The sequence below is a fragment of the Elephas maximus genome, chromosome 15 (genome assembly GCF_024166365.1).
Source record: "Elephas maximus indicus isolate mEleMax1 chromosome 15, mEleMax1 primary haplotype, whole genome shotgun sequence".
NCBI classification, from domain to species: domain Eukaryota; kingdom Metazoa; phylum Chordata; class Mammalia; order Proboscidea; family Elephantidae; genus Elephas; species Elephas maximus.
In genome coordinates this window covers 11,595,240-11,620,235 of record NC_064833.1, presented here as the reverse complement: position 1 = coordinate 11,620,235, position 24,996 = coordinate 11,595,240, and the positions used below count along the sequence as shown (strand labels likewise).

Sequence of the window (24,996 nt, the reverse complement as noted above, 5' to 3'; positions counted from 1 at the left end):
GAAGAACAGGGCATCAGGATTGGAGGAAGACTCAATCAATACCAACCTGCAATATGCAGATGACACAACCTTGCTTGCTGAAAATGAAGAAGACCTGAAGCACTTACTGATGAAGACCAAAGACCACAGCCTTCAGTATGGATTACACCCGAACATAAAGAAAAAAAAAAAAAATCCTCACAACTGGACTAATAAGCAACATCACGATAAGTGGGGAAAAGATTGAAATTGTCAAAGATTTCTTTTGACTTGGATCCAAAATCAACACCCATGGAAGCAGCAGTCAAGAAATCAAAAGACACATTGCATTGGGCAAATCTGCTGCAAAAGACCTCTTTGAAGTGTTGAAAAGCGAAGATGTTACCTTGAGGACTAAGGTACACCTGACTGAAGCCATGGTGTTTTCAATCCCCTCATATGCATGTGAAAGTTGGACAATGAATAAGGAAGAGTGAAGAAGAATTGACGCCTTTGAATTGTGGTGTTGGCGAAGAATATTGAATATACCACAGACTGCCAAAAGAATGAACAAATCTGTCTTGAAAGAAGTACAACCAGAGTGCTCCTTAGAAGCAAGGATAGTGAGACTATGTCTCATATACTTTGGACATGTTGTCAGGAGGCATATCCTGGAGACAGACAGCATGCTTGGTAAAGTGTCAGGGAAAAAGAGAAAACCCTCAATGAGATGCATTAACACAGTGGCTGCAACAATGGGCTGAAGTCTAACAATGATTGTTATACTTCCACAGGACCAGGCAATGTTTCGTTCTGTAGTACATGGGGTCGCTATGAGTCGGAACTGACTCGACAGCACCTAACATCAACAACAACAACAGACTGTGGATTCGCTTTGCTTCACCTGGCACCATTGCTGTTTGGAAGGGAGCATTAGAGAAGAAAGGCTAAGTGTGCTTGTCCAGAGTTGATCTGACCCAAACCTGAGCAAGGAGGGAGAAAATGCCTAGATAAATTAACAGTACTGAAAGGTAAGTGCCAGAAGCCTCAAATTCCTAGCTGAGACTCCAGGTGAACCTGACGTTATGACCTCAGGCTGCCTAGGAGCTTGCTTAGGTGTCTCTAGGTTTTGGAGTTGTGGGACTCAACCGTAGAATGTGGGGATAGAAAAGTGTGTCCTTTCCAGCAGACATACCTACAAAGGGGGCAGGGATGTGGCTGTATGTCCAGAAGGCTGACACGCTCCAAGGAGATCAGCAAAGCAAGGGGCAGCAGTGTGTGACCAAAGGGGACAGATGCGTTATCCCGAGGAGAGGTTACACCTGGCTGCCTGGCTCTTTCCCCAGACCTCATCTCCCATCCTACATTTTCCTTTACTACACATGGTGCACAAAATATCAATTGAATTAAACCTATAGCTTATCATTCATGTTTAATTCCCATCCTTAGTAGATGGGGGAAGAAGAGAAAATAAGTAAGTCAAGTTAAATCTGACGATATGTCTCCGTGTTCATTTTAGATGGACTACTGACTTTTTTTTTTTTTTTCACTGACTTGTTAATCATTTGCTAAGCTGGAAATATTCTGTAAAATATCCTTACTTACCAACACAGGGCACCATCAGCACACTCAGTAGGAGAAGCACAGTCATGGCTGGAAAGCAAAGGAGGGGCCCGAGGCATTGACTGGAGCAGCGTCCTGGGAGAGAAGTCAGGGGACCGCGATGAGATCTTGTGACTTAAGAACCCACAGGAAGAGCCCTTTGTCCCACAAGGCAGAGTGGTAAAAGGAAGACATCCTGGAACAGTTTCTGTCCCCACTTTGCCATTAACAACCAGTTACCAGTGACCATTGGGTTGACTCCCACTCATGGTGATCCCATGTGTGTCAGAGGAGAACTGTGCTCCATAAGATTTTCATGGCTGATATTTTTCGGAAATAGACCGCTAGGCCTTTCTTCCAAGGTACCTCTGGTTGGACTTGAACCTCCAACCTTTCAGTTAGCAGCTGATCATATTAACCATTTGCATCACCTAAGGATTCCTTGCCATTAACTAGAAGTATGACATTAAGATGATGGCATTCCTGCTTTGAGACTCAGTTTATCCATCTGTAAAATGGACACTTAGCAGTGAGACATTGAGGACAGAGCTCGGGTCTCAGGTATTTATTCCTTCATTCCATGGTCATTTATGGCAGGCCTAATGGGTGCCAGGCCCACTGAAGGGACCAGGAATGCAAGGGGAGTAAAACCTGTTCTTTGCCTGTGAGTAGTTCACAGACCATTGGGGAAGGAAGACAGTTTGGTAAGTGCTGCTGCAGTTTTGACTTAAAAATTGAATATATTTTTAGGACACATCAGCATTCCAAATATACCTTTAGTAGGCTGACTTTGAACCTTTGTGCACACATTGCTGGATGTATGAATACATTTGGCAATTGCATATGGCGCCACCTGGTAATCAGCAATGTCTTTCCAGCAATGTCTCCATCTTCCTTCTCTGCCTTGGCATTTGAGCAATTTGAATACTTTATTGCAGTCCTTGGGGTTCAATAGATGTGCCTCAAGAACAGTGATGGGGGGAAAAAGCAAGGTGGTAAGAGCCTTTTTTTTAAGAGCCTAGGACCCCACCACGCTTCAGTCATAGCTGTTCTGAGCTGAGTCAGCAAATATTTAACTTCAGTAGGCACTTACTGAACTCAAGCCAAGCAACCATGTATTGAATAGAAAAGGGGAAAAACATCAGACTACAGGGATTTTTAAGGAAACTTGGTGGTGCAATGGTTAAGCACTCAGCTGCTAACTGAAAGATTGGTGATTCAAACCCTCCCAGCGCCTCCACGGGAGAAAGACCTGGCAATCTGCTCGCATAAAGATTACAGCCTAGGAAACCCTGTGGGGAAGCTCTGTTCTGTCACATGGAGTCGCTGTGAGTCAGATTCGACTCAATGGCATCTAACAGAGGGATATGAAAATAATTTTAGCTCCCTGGGAATACGAATTGCTAAAGAACTTAAGACGGTTGGTTGACTCCTGCATATGGTGCCTTGGACATGTTTTCAGGACAGAGTATGAATCAAAGCAGGGGATTATGTGCATGGATGAGAGTGTGATCCCTGCTACCTCAGGGCCGCTGCATAGGGTTGATCATGTTGTGCACTGTACAAGGTGCTTAGCTGGAGGGGCAAGTGGGACTAAAATGTCACCAGCGCTCATCTCCAAAGCCTGCCCCCTGCAGGGCTGCATCAGCCTGGAGGACGTTCTTTGTGGAATTTGTTCTTGCAGAGGCGAAGGCTACCTCATGCCCTGGTGGCCCTACAGATGTACACAGTGGGTCACTCAGTATTGGGGACAGTGTCCCAGAGGAGAGGACATCCACAGAGTGAGATCAGTACTCTATGGGTCTGTTTATAGCCTCCAGTGGCTGTAAAATGAATTTTGAACAAATGAAAAAGGATCTGATGTGAGTTTCCAGAAATTCTCGCTTAGCTCAAGCATACTCTGGCTGCTATCTGATGTCCCTTGGACATAATCCTCTGCTTATAACTTTTTTAGCCACAAAAATTCCTAGCTGAGGTTAATTTTCAGCGTGATAGGCTTCCTGTTCACCTTGTGGGGTTTCGGATGGGATGACTCCTGCTCAGGCCGTGAAACCAGGCTGAAAATGAAGAGACACTCATGTCTCTGGTTTGCGAGGGAACTCACTGCTGATGAGCAGCTGAGGGTCTAGACCTCATTTAACCCATACCCCCATAGCTGGGCCGACTTTAGCTTGGGATAATCTAGTCACTTCCAGGCACTTACTACGTCAGGTTTTCATTTTACCATCGCAAAATGGGGAGCCCTGGTGGTGTAGCGTTCAAGCGTTCGGCTGCTAACGAAAAGATTAACAGTTAAAATTCACCAGCTGCTCCTTGGAAACCCTATGGGGCAGCTCTACGCTGTTATAGGATCACTATGAGTTGGAATCACCTCAAGGGCAACTTTTTTCTTTAATCACAAAATGAGAGAATGCCAGGATGTCCAAACTTGGAAGGGGCATTGGAATCACCTAGCCCAAACTCCCATTGTACAGATGAGGTCATTGAGGACCAAAGACCAACAACTTAGGTAAGCCTGTACCAGGTTCAGGTCTCCTGACTCATTCCAGTGCTCCTTATGAGACAGCGCCTGCCTATAAGGTGGTTGTGGGGGTTAACGAGCACTTCCAGGCATATGGAACGTGCTCAATATATGAGTATTTCCAACCCGAGCTGTGGCCCACAGTGAAGGCTCAGGAAATAGCACTGATTATAATAACGGCCTTTTATACCATTTCCTAATTCTCTGTTTGAGTAGAAACTTTTGCTTGGTGACAAGAAGGAGGGGAGTCAGCTCAGATCACTGGATCTTTGTTCTTTTTCTCTTGTGACACTTATATCAGCAACACATTCCCCTGGCTTGCCCTAAAGCTCAGATAAGGTAGGCTGAGGGTAATGTTCAACCTTGATCTCCTCGGATAGGTTTATTGGAATGCAAATGTGTGGAAGTGACTGTATCACAGACATGACCCTGAATCTGCTCAGTTATTTACTCATTTATTTTTATTATTTATTTGTTTTAATTTAATTGTGATAAAATATATATCAAAAAAAAATTGCCATTTAACCATTTTCAAGCGTACAGTTCAGTGACATGAATTGCATTCACCCTGTTGTGGAATCATCGCCGCTTTCTCCAAAAGTTTTCTCATCACCCCACCCAGAAGCTCTGTAACCCTTTGGCAGTAACTCCCCACTCTCCCCTCTCCCCAGCCCTTGGTCGCCACTAATAAGTTCTACTTTAATTTTAGAAAGTAAGTTATAAACTTCATGGCCTTATTGTTTTGGTTGGGTCATTTTTTGGGGTTGGGTGCTCCACCAACCATTCTCTGTGTACTGTCTCAAAACAACACTATAGGACTTTGACTGTTATGAGCCTCACTCACAGGTGAGGAACTGAGGTGCAGAGAGGTTCAGTAACTGGCCACGGCCACTTTCTCGCCAAGGTACAACTGCAGGCATTGTCATGGTGACTTCCGATGCAGAATCAACCTGAGGTCATTCTTCAACAGGGCATCATGAAGATGAGATGGGACAAGGCTTGCAAAGGCAGACATCCTGCCCAGCACACACTACGTGCTCAGTAAGTACTTCCTATAATTAATGAATGTTATTTCCTCACCAGGAGTCCTTGGGAGCTACAAATAGTTAACGTGCTTGGCTGCTAACTGAATGGTTGAAGGCTCGAGTCCACCCAGAGGCACCTAGAAAGGAAGGCCTGGCCATCTATAATAATCAGCCACTGACAACCCTATGGAGCGCAGTTCTACTCTGTAACATGTGGGGTCTCCATGAGTCAGAGTCGACTCGATGACAACCAGTTGTGGTACTGGTATTCCACACCAGCTGCCCTGAGAAGGGTCATTGGGCCCCCTAGGTTTATACCAAAAAACCAAACCCCTTGCCGCTGAGTCGATTCTGACTCATAGCGGCCCTGTAGGACAGAGTAGAAGTACCCTACAGGGTTTCCAAGGAGTGTCTGGTGGATTTGAACTGCTGACCTTTTTGGTTAGCAGCCAAACTCTTAACCGCTATGTCACCAGTGTTTCCACTGGTTTATAGGACCTTCATTTATGTGGCAGAGTCTCTGCCCCAGGTAAGTTCACCATGTGCTGTCAGTCTGGCTTTGCAACAACTCTTACAAGGGCTCAGAGCACTTTTGGGTCTCTATACCCTGGTGTAGCATCCAGGGCTCAGGCCCCTGTGAGAGAATCCTCCCTCCCTGCCTCTCTCCCTTCTTCCCTTCCTGCCTTCCTCCTTCTCTCCCATCCTTTCTCCCTCCTTCCCTCCCTCCCTCCCTCCCTCCCTCCATTCATCCATCCATCCATCCCTCTCTCCCTTCTTCCCTCCCATCCTTTCTCCCTCCCCCCCCCATCCATCCATCCCTCTCCCTTCTTCCCTCCCATCCTTTCCCCCTGTCTCCTTGACTCCCTGTTTCCCTCCCTTCCTCTTTGGCCCCCACACCATCAGGAGAAGGGGGTTCCTACCGTGAAGTTTCCGCTTGAATGCAGTTGGATCAACAATGCTTGGCTTTGAATAAGATGGGGGCTGAGCCCTTTATACCCCAAGGAAAAGACCCTTAGTCATGTGATCCCACCTCCCCCTCCTCACATCAGGAGTATGGCCTTTCATGAACGCTGGCAGGTGGCGTGCTCTCAGGGATGGAGGCACAGTAATACATCGTATGGCTTGGCACAGGTCAAGGCTCCATACTCTGAGGCCCCTTCTTGAGCCTTAGAGGAGCCCCAGGCTCTAATTAGAGAACAAAGGCTCCCCTGTTTCACATCCCCTCTCCTCAAAGGCTTGGTGCCCCAGGATTATGTCTCAGGGTCGCCCAGGGATGAAAGGCTGATGAAAGTCACACAGGCTGCCCTGTAAGAAAAAGGGCCGCTTTGTCTGTCTAGTTCATTCTTCAGTAAGAGGATCTCTGGGTGGCTCTTCTTATATGTTCCTGGCCTCAAGCCTGGGAATTTGATGCCTCTTCCCTTTAGGGAAGGAGCCCTGGTGGCAGAGTGGATAAGAGCTGGGCTGTTAACCAAAAGGTCAGCAGTTCAAATCTACCACCTGTTCCTTGGAAACCCAGTGGGGCAGTTCTACTCTGTCCAATAGGGTTGTTATGAGTCGGAATCTACTCCATGGTAACAACAGGTTTGTTTTTTTTCCTTTAGGGAAGAAGCCCTGGTGGCACAGTGGTTAAGCACCCAGCTGCAAACTGAAAGGTGGACGGTTCAAACCCACTAGCTGCCCTGCAGGAGAAAGATGTGATAGTCTGCTTCTGTAAAGATTTACAGCCTTGGATACTCTCTGCAGCAGTTCTACAGTGTCCTATGAGGTCATAACGAGTCAGAGTCAACTAGACAGCAGATTATTTCCTTTTGGGGTTTTCTGCCCAAGTTGTGGGGCAGGGAGAGATAGGGCTTGATAATCAGACAGTCTAGGCTCCAGTGCCAGCCCTATTACTTGGTAACAATGTGACCCTGAACATGTCTCTGCTCAGCCCTGGATCCCATGTCAGTTAAATAGGATAATTCTACTAGGCAGGCTGTGAGGAGGGGGAAGCTGTAGAAAGTGTTTGTATGTAGTAAGGGAGTCCCTTGATGGTGCAAACAGTAATACACTTGGCTGCTAACTGAAAGGCTGGAGGTTCAAGTCCACCTACAGGTACCTCAGAAGAAAGGCCTGGTGATCTACTTCTGAAAAACCGGCCATTAGAAACCCTACGGAGCACAGTTCTCCTCTGACACACACACGGAGTCAGCCCTGAGTCAGAGTCCACTCTACAAACTATTCAGCTATTGAATTGGGAGAGAATTAGCTGAGGATTTCTTTAATAAGGAGTTGTCTTTGTACACTGGAGCTTTTGTTTCTTGATCACTCATTGTTGTTCAGTCTTCCCTGTGCATGGTGTCCCCAGCCCTTCTCACCAGCAGGGAAACCATCTCATCTTTAAAGCCATTAAGTCAAAGGTGATATACAACTCTACGTAGCAAAATTCATCTTTTCAGTGTCTCGAGAGCACAGCTACTGGTCAATACTAAGACAGAATAGCCTGCAAAAGTATGTTGTTCTAGAAGTTTCACAGGGAATTGAGGTTTATTCCCCGCTTCCCCCACCCCGACCCCATAGCCTATAAAAAGGTATCTCAACCTTGGCATGGCTGACATTTTGGGCAAGGTAATTCCTTCTTGTGTGTATGGGGGGAGGGACTATCCTGTGCACTGTAAGCAGTATAGCAGCATCTCTGGTCTCTACCTACTAGATGCCAGTGCACCCCGCCCCCAAGTTATGACAATGAAAAATGCCTCCAGATGTTGCCAACTGTCCCCTAGGGGCCAAAACTGCCCTTCAGTCCCAGAACCTTGGTCTTGCTCTTCTCTGTTGGTGGAATAGAGTGGGAGTGAAGTTTTTCACAAGAACTTAGACATAGAGAAGACAAGCTCTCCCAGGAGAGTTAAACATTACAGGCTTCATTATGATAGTACCTGAGTTCCTCACTCACGCAAACCCACAGCACAGGTGCGCCTATGCAGAACAGGTAGGTACACACACACTCACACACACAGGGCCAAGAGACACAGACACAATTCATGTCCTTGCCCATCTCCCTGCCCTACCCTCCTGGCCCCGCCCTTCTCCCTGGACACTGTAGCCGGTCTTTTAGGTATGAAATAGAGAGAAAGGAGCCTGCACCATTGTAGCCAGGAAGGGTACTGTTTAATGATGTTACACGTAGAACTGCACAAGCCCCTTCATCAGCTTGGGAACAATAACTATCCCTTCTCTTTTACTGCTTCAATTAACCACACGTGACCACGCGTGCACAGGTTAGCAGGAAAGCCAGTACAGCAGCACACCTGAGGCCTCCACATGGCCCTAATTATCCCCCAAATCAGGGCTTGTGTAGCTCCAGTGGGGTCCAACCTCTCTAAAAGTTTTGGTACAGTGACACCACCAGGCTCTTGACCCCGTTCTCACCCCAGAGTCCCATTTTGCACCTGACATTGCTGCTGTTGTAACAGATGGTGTGACCATAGAAAACCAGTCCCATATTGTCCTCTGTGCATTTGTCCTTGGCTGCTAGGTTAGACCCCTGATGGTCACACTTAGTCCTGATTCCCAAAGATGGGTGGCTGGGTCCAAACAGGCTTCCCCTACAATCAAGTAGTCCAGGTGTTGAAGCCAGATCATCTGTCCACTTCTCCCACAACTGATAAGTTAGTCTTTGGAGGAAACCTCAGAGGTCTTTTCTTGGCCAAGGTCCTTAATTAATATCAACTTCATCCATCAGAGAGGGTCTAGTCAAATTAAGCCACACTGAATGAATGGGTTGGTTTCTTGATTTCTATCCAGGTAAGAGTCCCTATGCCCCCTAGCAAATTTTCTGCGTCCTGTTCAAGTTTGAAAATTAGAGGGCCCTTTGCAGGCCCTCAAAGACCATGATAACAGGTATTTATGAGCATTATATTTGCCTAACCTTGAGGGTCTCTCAGGTGTTGTGGAGATTGCAAAAATCTTCCGTGTATCAATAACCAAGGAAGTATCTGATTGCTTCTGTGTGCCTCAATTTGATCTCTGGAGAGGCTGGAGACTCAAGGTCAATGGCACAGACACTCTATGCAGATGTGATCAAGCCCTAATAAAAAAACCTTGGGGTTCAGGTGAGCTTCCTCAGTTGACAGCACTCCATATGTGTTTTTACACATCACTGCAGCCAAAATTAAGTGCTGTCCGTAGAACTCCACGGGAGAGAACAAATGGAAACTCACACCTGTTCTCTCCTGGACTCTGTCCCATGTACCTTTTACCTTTGCTAAATTTAATCCATATCCTTTACTGTAATAAGCTGTAACTGTGAATATAACAATTTTTCTGAGTTCTGTAAGCCCTTCTAGAAAATCTTTGAACTGGAGGGTGGTCTTGGTCACTCCCAACTATAGTAAGACACACAGAAGAGGAGTCAAGACCATACCTCAACAAAAACAGCCCCCTACACCTCCTCCTGAGAAAAGGTTTTCATTGTCTCCTACTAAGGGGGCTTGGAATATTATCTAGGTCTCACAGTACAGAGACTCTGAGTTGTTGCATATAAGCAAGCTTTACCTTCAGTTCTACCTTCAAGACCTTACATGCATTCACAGGAGAGAAAGAAATATTTCAGAAAAGAATTGCTTTCAATTAATTGATGATCTAGGGCCAGGGTGAAGGGAAGTTGCTTGAATTCATTGTTACGTCGCATTGTTTTTCAAGGCCTCACACAGACTTGCAGATGTTGTCAAGGCACATTTGCCTTAATGCTGGGGGAAAAAGAGAGAGAGAACTCAAGAGAATGGGAAGGAAAAGGTATAGAGGCATAAATTAAAAGCTGAATATCAGCAATGGTCCAGGCTTTCCCTCTCCCTGAGGATAAGTATGGGGCAGGGCATTGGCTGGGAGTCACTCGGGGTCAGTGTTAGAGAGGGGGAAGGACTTGTGCAAGACTCCCTTGCTGGCTAACAGCAAAGTCACATTGGGAGCACACCCTAATGTCACCAGTCTCTGCCCAGGCCTTTTTTTTTTTTCTTTCCTAGTTCCCAACTGTATCTAACTCCTTCCTCCCACCTCCTCCCCCACCCCCAGTTTGCATGCTGCTATTAAACTCACTAATATGTTTTTCAGATATTTGTGTTATTTGTGTAGATATTTTAATGTGGCAAGAATAAAAGAATAGCTGTTTAATTAAAAGTGTGTGGAGGATTTCCTGTTCCCTCTCTAACACCAACTAAAGGTTATCTCTGTAACTTCTGACTACATACTCCTAATCCTTGGCTTTTGTGGTACAGAATGAAGATGATGTAGAAGGAAAAGGCAGAAGCGGGATGATGCATTTGCATAAGAAATAAGAGACTTGATTTGAGAGAGAAGAAAGAATAGAGGCAAAAGGAAAGCAAAATAAGCAGAAGAGGTATATGGAAACAAAGAGAAGAGCCTTATCTTAGGAGAGTTATTGAGTGGTAGGTAGGAGCCCTGGTGGCACAGTGGTTAAAAGGTCAGATGCTAACCAATATGTCAGCAATTTGAATCCACCAGCCACTCGCTGGAAACCATATGGGGCAGTTCCACTCTGTCCTTATAGGGTTGCTATGAGTTGGAATTGATTTGACAGCAATGATTTTTTATTAGATGATAAATCGGAAAATAAAACAGAGAGAGGTTTTGAAATGGCAGCTGTAGGAAGGGAGGGCAAAAAGAGTAGGAAGAAGAGTTTCTTAAAATTGTCACCATGGATCCCATTGGATTCCATTTGATGTTGTTTGAGAGCTAAAAGGAAAGGTTAGGAGGCTAAACTGTAAGTGTGTGTTTTAATGCAAAACATCACCAATACTGGCACCAGCTTATATTTGGGTTACATTAAGAATGAATTTTTCACATAGTTGAACACAGTTTTGTGAAAACTATTTTTAGAATACCAGATTCCCTTTACCGTATAGTCCAGGATGATGGCACAATAAGAAGGCTAAACTGTTGGTTTGGTGGCCAGAAAGCCCATCCTGGCCACTTTTGTTTGCAGGAACGAAAAAAAAAAAAAAAAAAAAAAAGGCGGATGCCTGGTAATCTCTGGTATCTCTGGTAGGGGTTAGTAAACAGGGCTTTGAAGTCATCAGGACAAGGAAAGAGGTACCATATAAACTACTTTTAGCACTTCATATTGCCTTCTCTTTCTTGAATTATTTGTATACATTTTGTTTGGGTCAGGAATGTGAGTATTTATGTGGGGTTTTGTCTTTTGGCTTTATATTGCTGTTTGTTTGTCTTATTAGCTTACATGGAAACTCAGAGAAGTTAAGACAGCAACAGTACCAGGCCTGGCTGACTCCTGTTTTTTTTCCCTATACTTTATTGCAAACATCAAACCGTTAGGTGAAGGGGAATCAGAAATATCCCAGACACTCCTTGTCTAGAATTAACAATGGCTTAGTGAGCTATAGCACTTCTACTGGCACCTGTTAAAGCAGGAAAACCACTCAGAAGGATAGAACATTTTTGTACACTGCATTCATTTAAAACATACAACTTAGTCAAGCTGTGTACTCACTGTGGGAGTGGGACACCCTCTTCACCCTCTGACAGATATATGTTGCATTCTTCAGGAACCAGGAATAGCGGTCCAGACAGTACCTAAAGATGTAAGTCAGGGTTGGGAGCAGTCACTGTCCTGTGCCGGCTGTGAGAAAACAGCCAGCAGAGCAGAAGTAACTTCCTTAATATGAACACATGGCCAGTTACTCACAGCAAGGGAGCCTTTCTTTGGAACCCCTCTCCATCTTTATGGGGTGTGGCAAGAGAGGTTGGGAAGGAGGCAACCATTTGTGAGAGCACATGGCTCATAGTTTTAACTGAAATTCCCTGTCTCTCTGATCAGGAGACAAACTATTTGACCATGACATTGTCCATCCCCGAGCCCTCTGGCAGAGGCACTCCCAGTTCATATGGTGAGGCAAATGAACAGATAACTGGCCATGTTTACTGCTTTGTAATAAGTGGAGTCAAGGTCATGTTCATAAGAAGAATATGCCCTCTTCACCTAGACCATTGTTATTAGTTGCTGTTGAGTCGATTCCAACTCATGGCAACTCTACGTGCGCAAAGTGGGACAGCTCCATAAAGTTTTTAAGGCTGTGACCTTTCTGCAGCAGTCCACCAGGCCTTACTGCCCAGGCATCTCTGAGTGGGTTTGAACTTCTAACCTTTTGGTTAGTTCAGTGCTTAACCCTCTATGCAACCCAGGGACTCCTTTCAAATAGAATTGAGGTGGCATTTCTCATACAGAAAAGGCTACATGGTCTTAGAAGAAAATCAGTTAATAAGGTGCATGTTGTGCTTGTCTTTAGGGCAGGGGTCAGCTGCAATGCCATGGACAGAATGAGCCGGAACAGGAGTTGAAGCAGGCACCATTTCCATTGTCCCAGAACTGCTGCATCTCTCTGTGGAGTCAGCAGGAACCTGGGCAGAGGAAGAGGCACCAGGAGAGAAAGGGACAGAGCTCTGTCGTCCTGCAGGGAGGGATGGTGTGCCCCAAGGATGGCACTGGGGACCCCAAACAGGAGAGGACCGTGCAAGGGAGAGGATTTGGTCAGAAAGGAAATTCAGGGAATGAAAGCCTGTTCATAATGAACATTCTTTTAAGGCTTACTCAGTAAGGTATTGTCCTCCCAATGCTTGAACCCCCTTGGGGTAAAAAAGAGTCAGGTGGCTAACAAAGTCATGACTCCTAATAACCTCCAACTCTGTCCTGTGGTGGGACACTTACCTGAACCCTCCAGTAAAGCTGTTTCACCTCCATTTGAGCCTGGTGTGTATTTATTGGTCTGAGGCAGATTGGTGATATGGGACATGGTGAGGTTGGAGCCCCCAGCCCATGGTGGTCTGTAGGCCCCCGCTCATCCCATTATGGACCACCGGATGAAGAGCAATTCCAACCTACATGTGACTACCCAGCCCATGACCTTGGGACATGCTCCCCTGGAAAGAATGGAGGGTCCAACTCCAAAGGTTCTATATGTGTTACCTGTTCTGAATGAAGAAGGGAATGGAAAGCTTGGAGGGGAAGCCTGGAAGTCCACGGGAAGTCAAAGAGAACAGATTTGCAAGAGGTAATGCAGGTGCTTGAAAGAGAAACGGTGTTCTAAATAGGGATGTATTTTAGAGACTGTGGCTACCCTCTGTGCTGCAGCCTCGTTGAGCCTCACAAAGGTCCTAAGACATTCCAGGCTGCCTATCAACACTGGGTTTGAAAAGTGGCGAGTGGCCCAGGTTACCTCATGGCCTCTGTCCTAGGAGTCTTCCTCTGGCTCATGCAGAGGCACTGCTGGAAAAAGCGACACAGCTCCATCAGGCAAGGGTTGATCTTCTGGATGGCCAGGGGGAGGGGGACAGTTGTCATGGCCCCCTCAAGGAGCGGTTGAGGACACCCTAGAAGATGTAACCCCAGGCCAGGCAGTTCAAATCAGCAAGAATTTAGCATCTTCTCTTTGTCAGGTGTTGTGCCAGGTGAACACGGTCTCACTCCTGCTCTCAGGTAGCTCTGAGACAGACAGGTAAACATACCCTTGCTTCACCACTGCCTGGAACACAGCTATGAGGGCTCTGAGAGACAGCAGGGGAGAAAATGGGCATCAAGTCCCTGGAGGAAATCAGAGACATTTTCATTGAAGCAGAAATATTAGACAAGGATCTAAAATGTTGAAAAGGAAGGCATCAGGTGGAGGGCATCTCATGCGTGAGGATTAGAGCGTATAATGGCTCAGCATCACGTAAGGGGATGGCTTGCTGATGGAGAAATGGAGAATAATTTGATGGTACAGAGGGTATCAAGTGTGTGTGTGCACCTGTGAGTGTGTACGCAGACGCGTGTGGATATATGTGTGTGCGTGCATGTGGGAGGTATATGTATGTGCATGCATGTGTGTGAGTGCATGTATGTGCACATGGATATATGTGCGTGCATGTGGGGGGCATACATACACGAATACATATGTATGTGTGCACGTGAGTGCCTGGGTGCAAGGAGAAGAGAAGAGACAGGCAGGTCAAAAGACAAGGCTGGCAAGAATCAGGTTCTCTACTTCCATAGGATGGAGACTAATTAAGTATGTTTCAACAAGTCTGACTTCCGTTGTTTTGTATGTCGTATTTAGGAGAAGGCTGCAAATGTTAAAAAGAAGGGCCCAATAGAAATTTCTCTGAAATTCTATCTCCTTGGAATATCCTGAGGCTGCTATAGCTCCCTCTGGCTTAGCCTATGTCCCCTTATATGGGGCATCAGGATTGGAGGAAGACTCATTAACAACCTGCTTTATGCAGATGACACAACCTTGCTTGCTGAAAGTGAAGAGGACTTGGAGCACTTACTAATGAAGATCAAAGACCACAGCCTTCAGTATGGATTATACCTCAACATAAAGAAAACAAAAATCCTCACAACTGGACCAATAAGCAACATCATGAAAAACGAAGAAAAGATTGAAGTTGTCAAGGATTTCATTTTACTTGGATCCACAATCAACAACCATAGAAGCAGCAGCCAAGAAATCAAAAGACGCATTGCATTGGGCAAATCTGCTGCAAAGGACCTCTTCAAGGTGTTGAAGAGCAAAGACGTCACCCTGAAGACTAAGGTGCGCCTGACCCAAGCCATGGTATTTTCATTCACATCATATGCATGTGAAAGCTGGACAATGAATAAGGAAAGCCAAAGAAGAGTTGATGCCTTTGAATTGTGGTGTTGGCGAAGAATACTGAATATACCATGGACTGCCAAAGAACGAACAAATCTGTCTTGGAAGAAGTGCGGCCAGAATGCTCCTTACAGGTGAGGATGGCGAGACTGTGTCTTATATACTTTGGCCATGTTGTCAGGAGGGATGAGTCCCTGGAGAAGGACATCATGCTTGGCAGAGTACAGGGTCAGTGGAAAAGAGGAAGACCCTCAACGAGGTGGATTGACACAGTGGCTGCAACAATGAGCTCAAGCATAACAACAATTTTAAGGATGGCGCAGGACCGGGCAGCATTTCGTTCTGTTGTCCATAGGGTCACTATGAGTCGGAACAGACTCGACGGCACCTAACAACAACAACAATAGCTGACACATAGGGCCACTGGAAAGACTAAGTGAGATAACTTACACATGCATGTTACGTGGAGTGAACAGTGAATGGTAGCTATCAATATTATGGATTGATTTATTTAAAAATATCTATGGAGCGTCCACTACATGCCAGGCACTGCTAACAGACACAAAGGATAACAATGAATTAGAGGGCAAAGGGCCTTCTTCTCACAGGGCTTACCTTTGAGTGATTTCAAGATTATTATTACTAAGATATTTATGATAACATTACTTACCATATTTAAAAGAATCACTTACCACTGTCAAGAAAAATTATTCAAAACTTGGAAATAAGCAAAAAAGATTACTGTGTGTCTACCTAGTGTAGTACTGGGTATTGTCTAGCAACCATGTGGGGGTTATCTGCTCATGTAGGGGTGTGCACCTGTAGTTGGTTTTTATTAGGTTTCTAGAGAGTAAAACCTACCTTGTAGAATTATTGCAAAAAGCAAGTAAAAACAGACCTAGCACATCATGGAAGCTCCATAGATACATCCAAACTCCCTGAGGGGCCGAATTATTGGGCTGAGGGCTGTGGGGACCAAGGTTTCAGGGAACATTTAGCTCAACTGGCATAACATACCTTATAAAGAAAATGCTCTACATCCTACTTTGGTGAGTAGCATCTGGGGTCTTAGAAGCTTGTGAGCAGCCATCTAAGATACTCCACTGGGCTCGTCCCTTCAGGAGTAGGGGAGAATGAAAAAAACTAAAGACACAAGGGAAAGATTAGTCCAAAGGACTAAGGGAGCACAATTACCACAGCCTCCACCAGACTGAGTCCAGTACAACTAGATGGTGCCTGGTTACTACCAGTGACTGCTCTGACAGGGATCACAATACAGGGTCCAAGACAGAGCTGAGAAAAATGTAGAAAAAAATTCTAGCCCCAAAAGAAAGGCCAGACTTGCTGGCCTGACAGAGGCTGGAGAAACCCCAAGAGTATGTCCCCTGGACACCCTTTCAGCTCAGTGATGAAGTCACTCCTGGGGTTCACACTTCAGCCAAAGATTAGACAAGCCCATAAAACAAACCACCGAAACCCACTGCTGTCGAGAAACAACACTAAAAAGGGTCACACCAGCCCTGGAGCAGGGACTGGGAGGCAGAAGCGGACAGGGAAGATGATAATGGGGAACCGAAGGTCGAGAAGGGGAGAGTGTTGACATATTGTGGGGCTGGTAAGCAGTGTCGCAAAACAATATGTGTACTAATTATTTAATGAGAAGCTAATTTGTTCTATAAACCTTCATCTAAAGTACAATTAAAAAAAAAAAAAGAAAACAGACCTAGCACAGTGCCTAGCACATTGTAGGAGCTCAATAACTAATCACCGAAAAGGTAAATGTAGGTGAGTGAGTGAATGGTCAAAGGCCCTGTGGCATGATTTTTGTGGATAAGCAGAGTCATTTACTGCAAAATGCCAGAACATTTATTTTAGAATTATATTTCTAGGTGGATAGATAGATGCACAGGTAGCTAGATGGACAGATGATAGGTAGGCAGGTAGGTAGATGAATGGATGGATGGATAGATGAATACATAGATGAATAGGTAGATGGATAGTAGATAGATGATAGATATGTAGATAGAAAGAAGATAGATAACTAAATAGAGATAGATAGATAGTCAAGTTGCTTTCTAAAACTCATTCTGACCACTTTCTCCATCTGCACCACCAGCGTTTTTCTTTAGAACCCCTGGGGGAAACCTGGGATATGATTTCCTTTGGTGGCATAATCCGATCTTTGTGTCTGAAAGCCCCATTCATCATTCACTGCAGGCTGAGGGTAGGGCTAGGCTGATCTTAGGTGATGTGAAAAAGAACACTGTGTAGGCCCAGCAATCTAATAATGCCTTGTTGACACATGACTGGTTGCCCAAGGGGTGTTCAGGACACCGGTATAGAAAGGCATCCAGCAGTGGGAGGGGCCCAACCAGCTTTGAAGGGATCACTTCGTATCAGTTTCTCCCTTATGGAAACTGGCTCAACAGAAACGTAGTAAGTGAGGGACTGGAAAGCTGGAAAAATACAGCACGAGCCACAGAAACTTAAGGTCCTGGGTCCATCAGGAGTCCTGTAAATCCAGCTACAGGTCAAGGAAAGGTTTTCTCTAGATCCGTGAGAAGTGAGTGTGCAGGGATGAGGAAGTCAGGGTGCCCATTAAAACAGAACAAAAGTGAATCACACCTAGAGAGTGGGGGTAGAATTTCGGGGTCCTCCTTACTCCTTCCTCTCTCTCCACTAACAGCCCCGCTGACTATAACAGTCCCCTCCCTTTCCACAAAGCCCAGGCTGTTGCTCAATAGAGACTGAATTGAGTTATCCAGTACTCTGTAGTTCCAAATCACTTCCACACACACATTAGCTTACTTAATACAAAACCCTCTGGAAAAGGAAAAAAAAAGAAAAGACATTTTGAGTGCTCACAATAATTGCTATTGTTCTCACTTCACAGCTGATAAAATGAAATCTGGAAGCTAAGTGCCTGAGTCCACCGTACCAGTAAATGGTAGAGTTAGGATTTGAATCCCAGCAGTCTGAATCTAAATTTACCCAACACACCTTTTCTTATTATTTTGCACCACTTAATTCAAAATAAACATGAGTAAGATTAGTATCGGGGCATAAGTACTCACTTGAAACCTGGTGGAGTCGTGGGACCAGGGCCGGCTCGTCCCCAGGGGTAAATGGCCACACGGCAGGGAGATCACCTGCAAGGGGCAGGAATGGCCTTTCCAAAGTCGAAATGAAATGGTCTGGGGTTATACTCACAGCTCCAGAATCACTAAACCTCAAGAATAAAAGGTTTGCCAATGTAATTACTTTACTTTCTATGGAGGGAAGTTGGAGCCAAGAAACCAGCCAGTTGCCATCAAGTTGATTCTGACTTATGGCAACCTCATATGTGTCAGGGTAGAAGTGTGCTCTGTAGGATTTTCAATGACCGATTTTTTTTTGTATGTGGATTGCCAGGCCTTTCTTCTGAGGCACCTCAGGGAAGATTCCAATCTGCAACCTTTCTGTTAGCACTCGACTGTATTAACCATTTGCACCACCCAGGAACTCCAGCCAAGAAAGGTGAAGTAATTTATCCAAGGTCACAGGCAATTTAGCAAAGCTTACACACCAGTTCTTCTGCTTCTTTTTATGCTAGAACAATGAAAGTGCAATACCAGTTTGGCCTGCCCACTGGTACCCCATCCCACCATTCCCCTGCCCAAGCCATGTTTTCCTCTTGGTGGGATTGGGATTTTCATTTCTGCAGCATGTTCTCACCTGTCTGTGGATATTTGGGGGCCGGTGCCTTGGTTGGACTTGGAGTCTGGGTGCCAGGGGTGTATGTTCCTGGGAGGAGGTGAGAGAGGTAAGCCTGCACCTCTTCATGGAGAGTCTGATGGGAAAAGAGGACCCTGGCCACTGTCCAGTCCTATTCAACCAACTCTAACTGAATAGGAATCTTCAACACCCAGGCAGGGCCTTGAGAGTTCAGAAATGAGTAAGAAACAGATTTCACACCAGGGGTGCTCACAGTCTAGATGAGGAAATGGGCAGATCCCATACATACACACATACAAAGTTGGGATTACACTTGACAATTTTCTCCTGATGTTTAGAGCTCAGGCCTTCTTCATCTTGGTCGATTAAAATAATAATCTGCAAAAAGGTAATTGAACTGTCCAGAGTGAATATTGTTGTTTAATGGTCAGGGAAATAGGCAAAAATAGAAGGAATGGGGAAGTGGGTTTACATAAAAGAGAGAAGAGCTGGGAGGTCCATGTGAAGAGGGAGCTGTCATTTATTCATTCATTCAAGATGAGAAAAAAAGGGTGGAGTACAGAAAAGGAGGAGACAGAGGGTTTGCTTAATAATTACTAATCTTGTGGCCCTTTTATGTTTTATTACTTCTTTGTATGTATGCTGTACTTGAAATAATTACAAAAGGGAGAACAGGAACCAGACAAGGATGCCCTTTATCACCACTCTTATTCAGCATTGTGCTAGAGGTCCTAGCCAGAGCAAGTAGACTAGAAAAAGAAATAAAGGGCATCCAAATTGGTAAGGAAGAAGTAAAAGTATCTCTATTTGCAGATGACATGATCTTATACACAGAAAACCCTAAGGAATCCTCAAGAAAACTACTGAAACTAATAGAAGAGCTCAGCATAGTATCAGGATACAAGATAAACATACAAAAATCAGTTGGATTCCTCTACACCAACGAAGAGAACTTCAAAAAGGAAATCACCAAATCAATATCATTTACAATAGCCCCCAAGAAGATAAAATACTTAGGACTAATCTAACCAGAGATATAAAAGACCTATACAAAAAAAAAAAAACCACAAGGCACTACTGCAAGAAACCAAAAAAGACCTACATAAGTGGAAAAACATACCTGGTTCATGGAAAAAATTTTGGCTACGACAAATCTGATCAGTGTTAAATCTCTAAAATCTACAAGATCCTGCAAAACCTCAACAACAAAAAGACAAATAACCCAATTAAAAAATGGGCAAAGGATATGAACAGACACTTCACTAAAGAAGACGTTCAGGTAGCTAACAGATACATGAAGAAATGCTCACAATCATTAGCCATTAGAGAAATGCAAATCAAAACTACAATGAGATACCACCTCACCCCAGCAAGGCTGGCATTAATCCAAAAATCACAAAATAAGAAATGTTGGAGAGGTTGTGGAGAGTCTGGGACACATACACTTCCGGTGGGAATGTAAAATGGTACAATCACTTTGGAAATCGATTTGGTGCTTCTTTAAAAAGCTAGAAATAGAAGTACCATATGATCCATCAATCCCACTCCATGGAATATACCCTAGAGAAATAAGACCCATCACACAAATAGATATGTGCACACTCATGTTCATTGCAGCACTGTTCACAACAGCAAAAACATGCAAACAACCTATGTGCCCATCAACAGAGGATAAACAAATTATGGAATATTCACAGAATGGAATACTATGCAACGATAAAGAATGATGATGAATCTGTAAAACATCTCACAACGTGGACAAATCTGGAAGGCATTATGCTGAGTGAAATTAGTCAGTCGCAAAAGGACAAATATTGTATGAGACCACTATTATAACAACTCAAGAAAAGATTTAAACACAGAAGGAAACATTCCTTGATGGCTATGACGGTGGAGAGGGAGGGAGAGGGGAATTCACCAACTGGATAGTACACAAGAATTATCTTAGGTGAAGGGAAGGACAACACACAATACAGGGGAAGTCAGCACAACTGGACTAAACCAAAACCTAAGAAGTTTCCTGAATACCACCTAACACTTCAAGGGACAGAGTAGCAGGGGTGGAGGTCTGGGGACCATGGTTTCAGGGAACATCTAGGTCAATTGGCATAACAACCTTCATTAAGAAAATGTTCTGCATCCCACTTTGCCGAGTGGCCTCTGGGGTCTTAAAACCCAGCAAGCAGCCATCTAAGATGCATCAATTGGTCCCAACCCACCTGGAGCAAAGGAGAATGAAGAACACCAAAGACACAAGGAAAATATGAGCCCAAGAGGCTGAAAGGGCCACATAAACCAGAGACTCCATCAGCCTGAGACCAGAATAACTAGATGGTGCCTGGCTGCCACCAATGACCGCCATGACAGGGAACACAACAGAGAGTCCCTGACAGAGCAAGACAAAAGTGGGGTGCAGAACTCTCTAGTAAAGAGACCAGGCTTTCTGGTCTGACTGCAACTGGAGGGATCCCAGAAGACATGGCCTCTGGACTCTGTTAGCCCAAAACTAAAACCGTTCCTGAAACCAACTCTTCAGACAAATTTTAGACTGTACTATAAGACATAAAATGACACTTGTGAAGAATGTACTTCTTAGCTCAAGTAGATACATGAGACTAAATGGGCAACTCCTGCCAGGAGGTAAGATAAGAAGGCAGAGAGAGACAGGAGCTGGTTGCACGGAGATGAGAAACCCGGGGTAGAAAGGAGGAGTTTTTGTTACATTATAGGGAGAACAACTAGGGTCACATAACACTGTGTGTATAAGTTTTTGCTTGAGAAACTAACTTGAACCATAAACTTGCGCTTAAAGCACACACACACACAAAAAACAAATTACAAAAGGCTTAAAAACAGAGAATGCTAGGATTAATTTTAAGTGGAAGGTAGTGTGGAAGTGGCAACCTCTTACCTGAGGTGGAGCTGGTCTGGAATTGGCTGCTGTCTGTGGCCACCGTCCTGGCAGTCATGCCCGCCAGGCTCCTTGTATTCCTGCTCTCCTCAACCTCTGGAGGTGATGTCGGAGAAGCTGTCTTCCAGGGAGGCCCTCCAGGTGTTTTCTCACCAATGATCTGAGCCGAGGGCAGGAGTCGTGTGGAACCCACTCGTGGGGTTCCAGCCTCCCTCCTAGTAGCTGTACATTCAAAGTGACAGTCAACTCAGCTCTGACATGTGGGACCATATCGATTCAAATATAAAATTGCCAAGACATTGAGACAGTATCAAAGGGCAAATGCAATGTGCATGAGTAATAATCAGCCATCCAAGGACTTAAACTTCACCCTGACCTGAAACTAATGGACCAAACTAAATTTTGTTTCCTTAACCACCAATTAAAAATATAAAAAACCGAAAACTCAAACCTGCTGCCATCAAGTAAATTCCAGCTCATGGCGAGCCCATGTGTTACAGAGTAGAACTGTGCTCCGTAGGGTTTTCTTGGCTGTGATCTTTTATGGACGCAGATTGCCAGGCCTTTCTTCCATGGCACCAATGGATGGGTTTGAACCATGCCAACTTTTAGGTTAGTAGTTGAGTGCAAACTGCTTGTGCCACCCAGGAACCTATAGTTATTCCACCCTCCAAACCCCATCGACTCCCAGACAACCAGCTAGGGTGTGTGTTTGGGGGCACATGGGCTCTCTCTTACTTGGAGTTGTACACTTGTAATCACGAGAGAAGTGGAAAGGTCATGGGGTTAGATGTGAGGAAATGTGGAGGTGAATTCTGCCCATGCCTCTGCCGTCTGTGAACTTTGGGGCAAGTTACCCATTCTTAAGCTTTATCATTAAAATGAAGGTAATAATTACACCTGCCCTGCAGCATACAGGACTGTTGGTTGGTAAAGCAAATCTTCCCTTGTTGCTCTTCTTTTTAAACTGTTCTGATCTGTCCATTCCCACGGTAGAAATCAGAATCTTTTTTTTTTTCTTTAAGTTATCCAATCTCGTTGGAAGGTTTTAGATCTGTCTGTTAGGTTGGGAACAGCTACCATCTATCGTATGTTTAGATTTCTCATCCTGAACATGGCATATCTATGCATTTATTTAAACACTTTTTTATTACCCTCATTAAAATTGTGTAGTTTTTCTTCCATAAATCTAGCACTTTCCCTTTTAGGGTTACACACACACACACACACACACACACACACACGCACACACTCCTTGCTGTTGAGTCAATTCTGACTCATAGCTACCCCATGAGTAGAACTGAGTAGGACAGGGTAGAACTGCCCCAAAGTGTTCCCAAGGAGCAACTGGTGGATTTGAACTGCCGTCCTTTTGATTAGCAGCCAAGCTCTTAACCACTGCACCACCAGAGCTCCTTTTAGGGTTATAACTAGGTATTTTATGACTTTTCTTGCCATTTATGATCACATCTGTTTTTTCATGTTGTGGTGGAAAGCTTTCTAATTTTGCTGCAGATATTGTACTAACCTTTTGCACTAAATCTAAGACGTCTCAAATGAATGAAGGCGATTTGTTCTCCTCTCCACCACCCACTCCACCTTGGTTTCCTTGCCTGCCTGACTCCTGTCAGTTCTGACCTCCTCAGGGAAGCCTGTGTCCTCCTCCATCTTGGGTTGGGAGCCCCATTTCAAGCTCCCCGTGTGCAACAGCACTTTGTAGGCTGGGTCATGACTATGGTTGACTTGCTTGTGTCCCCTTCTCTGGTCTGTGACCTCAGGAAGGAAGGGGACATGTGATACTCATCTTCGTATCTTTAACCTAGGGCCTGGTATTAAATGCATATTTGATGAATAATGAATGAATGAATGAATGGAGGTTCATAATTCTGGTGTATTGTTGGGACTTACTGAGATAGTATTGGCTCTTAATGAAAGAGTTACCTCAGTTTTATAGTATTTGGAAATTGAATAAACGCGACTTTTGGCTCTTCAGTGACCACACCACTGCTCCTGTGCACAAAGATGGTAGAACGAGAGGATCCTCCTGGCCTGTCATTGGCATCGTCTTTCATATTGGTGTCAGGTCACTGACATATTCTGGGCACTGTTCCCTAACTGCTAGGAATTAACTGAATCGTGCCACAAAATTTTGACTTCACTTCACCATTTTGTGTGAATTTTAGGAGAGCTGTTGCTGTGGTTTATTATTATTATTATTATTGCTAAATGCTTTCATGAAACAAAAGTAATTTATCCCACAATGTACTGTGGTTATGTAAGACATTGTCACTGGGGGAGCTGGGTGGAGGTTACCCAGGAACTCTCTGTACTATTTTTGCAACTCCTTGTGCATCTTAAGGTCTTTCAAAGTAAAAAATTATAAAAATAAATTTTAGAAATACATCATGTCTCTGACATTTGCTGCCTTTGCTTGTTCTTATTGAACCCATACTGGCTCAAATAGCTCTTATTTAAGGTAGGCTGAGGCAGAAGTGACAGGAGGAAGGAGAAAATGAGGGGGGATAAAGGGGTAGGATTTCATTTATTTGTGGAAACCTAGAGGGAGTAGGAGGGAGAAATGGCAAGGAGAGGAAAAGGCGAGAAGTTTTCTTACCCAAAGTTGGAAGGGTCTTATGAATTGAATTGTGCACCCCATTAAAAAAAAAAAAAGTGTTGGTAATCCTGTTTGGAAATAGGGTTTTCTTTCTTATGTTAACTAGATCATACCTGAGTAGGGTGGGTTCTAAATCTAATCACTTCTGAGTTATAAAAAAGCAGAATAGACACAGAGACACACATGGTGGAAGAGGAAGGCAAACAACAGAGACAGGTACATCTATAAGCCCAGGAATGCCAAGGATTGCTGGCAGCTACGGGATGCTGAAATAGACAAGGAAGGACCTCCCCCTAGAACCACACCCTGAGTTTGGACTTCTAGCCTCCTGTGAGACAATTAATTTTTGCTCTTTTGGTATGTGTGTTAGAGCAGCTGTAGGTAACTAAGACAGAGGGTGTGAGAGGAGCCACCCCAGGTGCTTGTGGCCGTGAGAGGAAGCTCCAGAAGCCTACCTGTGGTCATGGTGTCCTCTCCCTCTGAAGGAATAGTTGTCTCTATCCAGGGAGAGGTCCTCAGAGCAGACACTCCAGGGCTCTGGCCGTGGTGTGGGGAGCTTGTACTTGGTAGTCTTGGCTGGCTTGTGGTTACGGGTGTGGAAGTCACAGCCATTTGCCTGGTAGCTGCACAGTTGGGGAGACAGTCAAGAGTGGTGTTAACATACTTGATACTTTGGAATCAAAGAACAGTTAAGTCATTGAAAAGTCATAGGACAACAAATATACAAAATGCAGAGATTCAAACCTTACTCAGCATAGTGACAAATGTTGCCAAAAGCAGTCTTTCTCTTATGTAACACTATGTAAAAGTTTCAGATATTTGACATATTTTCTAAACAGAATATGAATCCTGTCAGAGAATCCTTCATCCACTTCACAGCCCTTTGGACATTCCACGAGGAGGGGCAAGAGTTTTAATGTAGTTTTAACAGGATTCATGGACAACCGCAGCAGGAAATGAGTTGGGCTGGAAGACAGAGAACTATACACTCCAGGCTGAGAACT

At 44.7% G+C, this 24,996-nt stretch overlaps 1 protein-coding gene across 1 annotated transcript in view; it reads right to left on the bottom strand.

Annotated features, from left to right (window-relative positions):
- Nucleotides 1-9,789: 9,789 nt before the first annotated feature.
- HHLA1 (HERV-H LTR-associating 1) overlaps nucleotides 9,790-24,996 on the bottom strand; it is a 34,206-nt gene continuing 18,999 nt past the window's right edge. Inside the window, exons 10-16 of the mRNA XM_049854617.1 lie at nucleotides 24,385-24,615; nucleotides 21,379-21,600; nucleotides 18,468-18,536; nucleotides 17,828-17,902; nucleotides 13,335-13,488; nucleotides 11,612-11,694; nucleotides 9,790-9,833 (exon numbers count right to left, since the gene is read on the bottom strand). Of these exons, the coding sequence (XP_049710574.1) occupies nucleotides 9,790-9,833; nucleotides 11,612-11,694; nucleotides 13,335-13,488; nucleotides 17,828-17,902; nucleotides 18,468-18,536; nucleotides 21,379-21,600; nucleotides 24,385-24,615 (878 nt within the window). The remainder of the gene's footprint in view (nucleotides 9,834-11,611; nucleotides 11,695-13,334; nucleotides 13,489-17,827; nucleotides 17,903-18,467; nucleotides 18,537-21,378; nucleotides 21,601-24,384; nucleotides 24,616-24,996) is intronic.